The 7,192-nt window shown below is 40.2% G+C and overlaps 1 protein-coding gene across 1 annotated transcript; it reads right to left on the minus strand.

The window, feature by feature from the left end:
• Positions 1-2,970: 2,970 nt before the first annotated feature.
• On the minus strand, positions 2,971-6,967 carry brf2 (BRF2 general transcription factor IIIB subunit). The gene is made up of 4 exons (XM_085358217.1): positions 6,803-6,967; positions 5,489-5,548; positions 5,065-5,386; positions 2,971-3,955 (listed from the first exon to the last, which is right to left on the minus strand). Exons 1-4 carry the CDS (start codon positions 6,948-6,950, stop codon positions 3,121-3,123), a joined length of 1,365 nt encoding a protein of 454 aa, XP_085214343.1. The 5' UTR covers positions 6,951-6,967; the 3' UTR covers positions 2,971-3,120.
• Between the last annotated feature and the right edge of the window lie 225 nt (positions 6,968-7,192).

A 7,192-nucleotide genomic window follows, 5' to 3' on the forward strand; every position in this document is an offset into this window, starting at 1 on the left:
ACCAATCCATCTCAGTGCTCACTGCCAAGTAAGCTGTTTAGCATTCACTAAACAGCTTAAAATTTTCATACTTGGAATAACACAAGTTGATTATAATTCAATTTGTTTTTCCAAGTGTTTTCACAACATAAATTAACTCTCATCTTCCTCTCCTGTCCTCTAACATCAGTTCTTTATATTATCACACATTAGGCTTTCTCTCAATGGAAAATACACATTTCTTTTATCGCGCTCCCATTTTTCAGGACTTGTTAGATGGCTATAATACAGAATTTCCACAACATCAGCTGTGACATCTGTGTGCATGAAAGCATGAAGGGGATAAGAAGGAAAACAGGATGCGCAGAGGGTGCAAGCAGGACCGTGGGATGCCACTTTTTAATTTGAGCAAGTACCTCAGTGCGATCAGCTGAAAAGACTGCCAGGCTGCAGCACAGGAAAAATAATGGTGCTTTGTATTATTATGTATTTAACCACACAATCAGATTTAAGTCATAATTAGCAGAAAATGCCAGAACGTCATTCCAGATCACTCTGTCCCACTTCAACACCAGTTTTTTAAGCTGTAAAGCTGGATTATTTCTTTATACATCTATGAGGACTGACTGAGTTTTGAAGTCACACTACAAGAGGAACCCCAGTTTTGGGCACTTATTTTGTGGGTTTGATTTTTAAGTTCTCAGGTTTGCCACTTATGTGAATCTTTTATTATGTATTGTGGGAATTTTGAGTTTTAAGACGCATTGTGTTCAATAACAATAATTTTCAAACAGATATTTCCTGTTTCAACAAACTTTTTCACTGAAGTGAAACGAAAATTGGACGTTTACTCAACACAATGTAGCCTAAGGACAACAGGCTTTTTCCACAGCAGATTCCTCATAGTTGGAAATGCTCATATTAGTGGTAACCTTAAAGCGTCCCTTTATTGTATTAAGGAAATCCTTGTAGTTCATACAACAAAGAGACAGGACACACACAACCTGAATGTACTTCAATATGTCAACATGACTTCAGCAAAAAGGGCTTATTATACTTCACAGGTCTCATATCTCAGGTAGAATTTGTGATGTTGTCACAAAAATGGTCTGTCAGGGGGAAAAAATTAATTGAAATTTATGGTTTTGATGTTCGGGCGAGTTTCTTTCCATGTCCATCTGATATATGAGGCATTTCATACATAATATGCAGAAGAAAGCTCTTTCAAATGGTGTCCATTAGTGTGAGAAATTTGATCTTATTAAACTGGATCACATGTTAGGAACTACCAGAGTCATACTCAAACCTTAAACCCAATGCCTGTTCAGCTGCTCTTTAAACTTTAAACTGGGCATTGGAATGAAGAAGTGAGGTGACTTAAGTGACTTTAAATGTAGCATTAATACTAGTGCTGCTATTTCAGAGTATATCAGAAACTACTGACCTACTGGGATTTTCACACACTGCCATCTCTGGGGTTTAGAGACTATTGGTCGGAAAAAGAGAAAATACCCAGTGAGTGGCAGTTCTCTCGGTTGACACCAGAAGTCAGAGGTGGACAGTTAAACCAATTCAACTTAATAAACATGAATGGAAAGTTTATAGGAAGAACTTGTTACAACCAACATATGCAGAAGAGCATCTTGAAACAGATGTACTACAACAGCAGAAGACCACACGGTGCCACTCCTGACAGCTAAGGTCAGAAAACCGAGGCTACAATTCAAACAGGACATGACAAGACTGGAAAAATGTGCTACCTCATCTGATCTCTCATCATAATAAACATGCCTCTACCATGCCTTGTACCAGTGCTTCAACCTTTTGGTGGTGCTGTAATGGTGTGGGGATCCCTTAATATCAATTGAGCATCATTTAAACTCCACAACCCACCTCAGTGTTGTTGCTGACCATGTCTAGCCCTTTAGGACCACAGTCTTCTTGAACATGACGATAAGCTTTTAAATAGCCTCCAAAATTTGAGAAATGTTTCCAGCATCTTGTTGAATCTATGCCACAAAGCATTAGGGAGGTTCTGAAGGCAAAAGGTTCACCTGGGTGCCAGCAACGTGTAACTAATGAAGTGGCCAGTTGCTGTTCTAAAGCTTCTAATTAGGGCAATGAGGAATAGACAGTTTTCATACAGAACAAAAATTACCAGTATTAGTTTTAAAACCTGACTATTTTTCTTTGTTATTTACAGCGTCCTTAAACAATGCACCAAATAAAGCAGCAAGTAAAGAGGATGCAGTGTCCTGTGCAAAAGCACCATTAGAGGTCTATCTTCATCATTACAAATGTTGAAGAGGAAGTAAATACTTAATGAAATCCAACAGAGGTTGAGAATGCAAATGCATGTCTGCTACTTCTATACTTTTGAACTTTCTCTCAATATAGCAACAAAGCCGATTGTTTTGGGAAGTTCAACTGCAGGTAATCCCCTCGTGGATTAACCCAAATAGGACCTTTGAAATGGAAACTGCTATCAAAGATAGAAGAATGTACAAACAAGTTCCAATAAAAAGTATTTCAAACATTTTCCTCTTACACAAAACCGTTGAGCTCTGCTTTAATAAATCTGACATTTGAGTGGATCAATCCAGTACTAGCAAGGTGTAAGTAAAGAAATAGCTGGTGAGTGTATATTTGACTAATTACCAGAGCTCTACTCAAACACATCCTTAGATTTCACTTACATTTGTTTATTACTTTCTTTATGTTTGTTTGCTGTGGACTCAGCAGTAATTGCTCTATTTATAGCCATGTGTTATTTCACTGATAAGAGCTCTAATATAAAAGAACAAACAGAAAAGCCATCCAAAAATCATAAAATGTACACGGTGAAGTTGGTGCATCCTTTTAATCAGGCCTTTGCTTTAATCACATTTCCATTAAAACAAAATATTTACACACATTAACTTCCTCATGCTACACTTTCAAGTGCTGAGTGAAGCTTTTTAAAGTACAAACACAAAAGACATAGCCCCTTATGTAGACTGTACAAAATTAGATGAATAGGTTATATAATCAAGCCAACGAAAATGTCTGCATCCTGAGTTCAACAGTCATAAAAAAAAAAAAGAAAGTGCACATAAACTTAAATATGCCAGCCATCTCTGAAGAACCAGTCACTGGGCTCGGTTATGATTTAGCACTGTCAGACAAAGACAGCATGTGCTGCATTAAAGCGAAGTCTCGAGCCTCCTGAGGTGTGCGAATGTATGAGTCAATTTCACTGTCAGAGATTTCCTCATCACCAGTCACATCCGTGTGTTCAGGCTGCACCGCTCTCCTTTTCTTAGCATTAATGACACATGGGGGAGCAAACAGAACTCTTTTACCCCAGTTTGGAGGTGGATTTTGACTCTCCTGAGTGTCGCTGTGCTCTGGCAGTACACGTGGATTATAGTCTACATCTCCTGGCTTCTCTTTCCCGTCAGAATTCGACCCATTTTGTTTCACAAAAGACGTAATTGGAGTCTGATCTGCACACTCAGAGATTTGGGAGGAAGCAGTCCCCTCAGGCGGAGCCTCAGCACAGCTGGCTTGACTCTCCTCCAGCAGAGCGTCCTCGTGGGTTCTCATAGCCCTTCTTAGCAGGGCGTACCTGTTCTGCAGAATGCATTCAACCAGCTGAATAACATTATCCGGTGTCACTGTTTCCCTGACCCAGGGTATTTCCTTGCCTAGCTTACACAACACCTCTTTGATTTCAGCTACTCTCTTCATAGCAGACTTGAGCTTTTTCACTTTGGCAACCTGACAGAACTTGTCCAGGGAGAATTTCAGGCGATGCTTGTTGGGTTTTAAGGATTGCCAGGCCAAATACGTCGCTGCCATCATTATGGGGATGGGCTTACGGCCAGTCACAATCCAGGAATCTGCTGCCAGCTCTACCAGGGCCACAGCTCGTTTGGTCAGGTCCCTCGAATTCTCAGCCAATTCTTCAGGAACATCAAGTGAGCTAATTTTGTATCTGTCAAAGAGAAATGCTCCCAGTAAATCTGAGATAAAGACTGAGCTGGTAAATCATCTAGAGCACTGACAGTTTTATATTTTAACAATCAGCTTTTCAGATAAACACAGTTAACCTCAAGTAACTCCAATGAAATGGGTTTTAAAATTTAATCGAGGTTTAACGCTGAAACAAGAAACTCCTTTAAAACCAGGGCAGGCCAAGAGAGAAATGAATGTTAAACAAGTGGAAAAACAAAATCAGCTTTTTAAGTTAACTAAAGTAGTAAAAAACTATGTAAGCCAAAAATGTTTTTAAAATAAAAGCAAATAACTACATATTCTATAACTAAGGATAACTTACCACTAAATTATCGGTATGACTGAACAAAAAACGACTCAACATGCCGTATTTGGAACAGAAATGCTGAGTATGACCCAAAGAACACCATCCCCACAGTCAAGCACGGAGGTGGAAACATTAAGCTTTGGGTCAGTTTTTCCTGCTAAGGGTTACAGGACGACACAACGAGGGGCCAATGGACAGGGCCATGCACCACGAAATTTCAGAATCTCCTTCCCTTGGCCAAAACTTTAAATATGGCAACTTATTGCCAAGGCAACGAAGAAGTGGCTAAAGGTAAAGCACACTAAAGTCATGGAGTGGCCTTGCCAGTCTCCAGACCTCAGTCCTACAGATAAATCTGTGGAGGGAGCTGAGGCTTCGAGCTAACAGGCAGCAGCCAAGAAACTTAAAAGTTTCTGTAAAGAGGAGTGAACTAAAATACTAACTACAAGAAATGTCTTCCTGCTGTTCTTGTCAACAAAGCTATGAAGTCCTGTTTTGCTCTGGGATCAAATGCTTATTTCACTCAATGACCTGCAAATCATTTTCTACCTTTTATGTAATGTGTTTTTCAGGATTTTTGGTTCATATTCTGTCTCCTTTAAAAAAGTAAAGATGGTTAATTTCTTTGGAAGTGAGCAAACTAACAAATTCATCAGGGAATCAAATAATTACATCACCACTGTAGGTCTCAGTTAGAAGACCTACAACTGCAATAAATTAGTTGTTTTGAAATACCTACTTAGCATTTTAGGACTGAAAGCTGCAGTAAGTTCTTCACTTACTCATGACAGTGAGCTTCTATTACATCAGTGACGTTGATGATCGGGGCCTCGATGCTGAGGTTCTTGACCATTTCTTGATAAATCGCTCCCACCGCCATCGAGTCGGCATCCAGCAGGCAGCTGATGGTTCCCACAGTAATGGGCCAATTGAGCTGCCTGCAGCTTAGAAGCACACAGCAACCAGTAAGAATCTCTTTCTTCTGAAGGCTCACTTTGAGGAAAGCTTTATGCTCATAGGCCATCTTGTAATACGTCTGTGAGAGATCCTCAATCTCCCTGTTGACCATGAGAATCCGACATATGGCTTTCACACGCTGCTGACCTGTAGGTGTAAAACAAATCCATTTGAGGAAATGCACAAGCAACAGGACTGAATTACACTGAAGTAACAAGGAAAAGCTTCTTTTGGAGGGCAAGAGCTCACCTTTTATCAGGTTTGTGCACGGCCTTTTGGCAACAGCAGTGGTTCGACTGAAGCTGACATCTGCAAGAGGGGAAAATAATCAAGGCAAAGTCCAAAAGTGATTAAATGTAAAGAGAGAGATCTACCATTCCTTCAGCAGTAGAGGGTCATAAATTTCATTCATATGGACTTACTTTACATGCTTTACAATCTTCAAGTGCCCTTCTAGTCATTGCCCTGTACTGAAGTTAGTAGTCAATGTCAGCAGCAAAAAAAAAAAAATAATAAAAAAAAAAAATCTACATTTATTGACATTACATAACCTTTTACATAACCTCCCCAGTAGAACAAATTTATTAAACCGGCCTGACTAATGCTAAGAAATTTCAAATTATGTATCTACACTTACCTGACACTTTTTTTAGCCATACATGTCCAACTGCTCATAAACATCATTATCAATTCAACCAATCACATGGTAGCCCCTCAATGCATTTAGGCATGCAGACATGGTCAAATGACCTGCTGAAGTCATGAGAATGAGTAAGAAATGTGATTTAAAGGATTTCAGAAATGTCTGATCTCCTGGGATTTTCCCACACAACCATGTCTAGGGTTTTACAGAAAATTTTCTGAAAGACAGAAAATACCAGTGAACAACAGAGCAGCAGCGGTCGAAAATGCCCTGTTTGACCCCAGTGGTCACAGGAGAAAGACCAGGCTGCTTCAAACTGATAGGAAGGAAACAGAACCTCAACTTCAAGATATGCAGATGAGCATCTTTGGAAACTCTGGAACAGGTAAGTGAGGCTAAAATTCACTGTGATGGTGGTGTGGGGGCATGTTTTCTTTGCACACTAGTACAAGCTTAGCATCATTTAAACACCACAGTCTACCTGAGTATTGTTGCTGACCATGTCCCGTCCCTTTATAACCACAGTGTAACACTGGTTTGAAAATGAGTTCACTGTACTCACAGATCTCAGTCCGGTAGAGCACCTTTGAACATTTGAGATGATCATTATGAAGTACAGATGATAAATCTGCAGCAACTGTATGATGCTTTCACATCAATATAGACCAAAAATCTATGATGAATGTTTCCAGAACCTTATTGAATCTATATCTAAGAAATCTCTAACTGTGAGGAAATTAAGCCTCGTCATTACATAATTTCTCCACTAGGGAGCACATACAGGTCCCGCTTACTATCAGTACTTTGTCTCGGTGAGCTCAGCAAACAAAATTATGAAAAGAAACAAACAAAAAAAAAACTACTCATATTTAACACGGTCTTTTAACGGGACAGACTTGACTTCAGTCTCATTTTCGTACCTGAACCTCCCACTGGATCATTAGCCAGGACTCCCTCGGACACCACAGAGCCGCAGTCCACACACACCAGCTGAGCCTGAGAGTACAGGTCATCGTCTACAATGTTTGTGGAACCGCAGGCCGGACAGCGCATACCAGCAGCAGACATTATCCTTAGTGAAGCTGCTGCCGCCGCCTGAGGGACAGCTAAAGGTATGAAACGGGTACTAAACTGATAGGAACACCTGCAACACACACACACAACATCCTGTTACTAACCTGGAACTGTCAACAACCAATGAACGTCGCTTAAGCGACCGGTCGCGAGAAAGGAGCCCAATAATATGTGTCCGGATAGAAACAAGGTTCGGATTCTACAAGGTTCCGCTCGGCCAATTCGTCATTTTTGTA

This window comes from Diplotaxodon limnothrissa, linkage group LG7, assembly GCF_057381915.1.
Source record: "Diplotaxodon limnothrissa isolate DT_005_m linkage group LG7, D_limnothrissa_male_GT1.1, whole genome shotgun sequence".
Classification (NCBI taxonomy): Eukaryota; Metazoa; Chordata; class Actinopteri; order Cichliformes; family Cichlidae; genus Diplotaxodon; species Diplotaxodon limnothrissa.

Coding starts and splice junctions, on each gene's coding strand:
- brf2 (XM_085358217.1), bottom strand. CDS start 6,950: ATGTCTGCTGCTGGTATGCGCTGTCCGGCCTGCGGTTCCACAAACATT. Junction 5,549..6,802: donor TGATCCAGTGGGAGGTTCAG/GTACGAAAATGA, acceptor CCCCTCTTGCAG/ATGTCAGCTTCAGTCGAACC. Junction 3,956..5,064: donor ATAGAAGCTCACTGTCATGA/GTAAGTGAAGAA, acceptor TCTCTTTGACAG/ATACAAAATTAGCTCACTTG.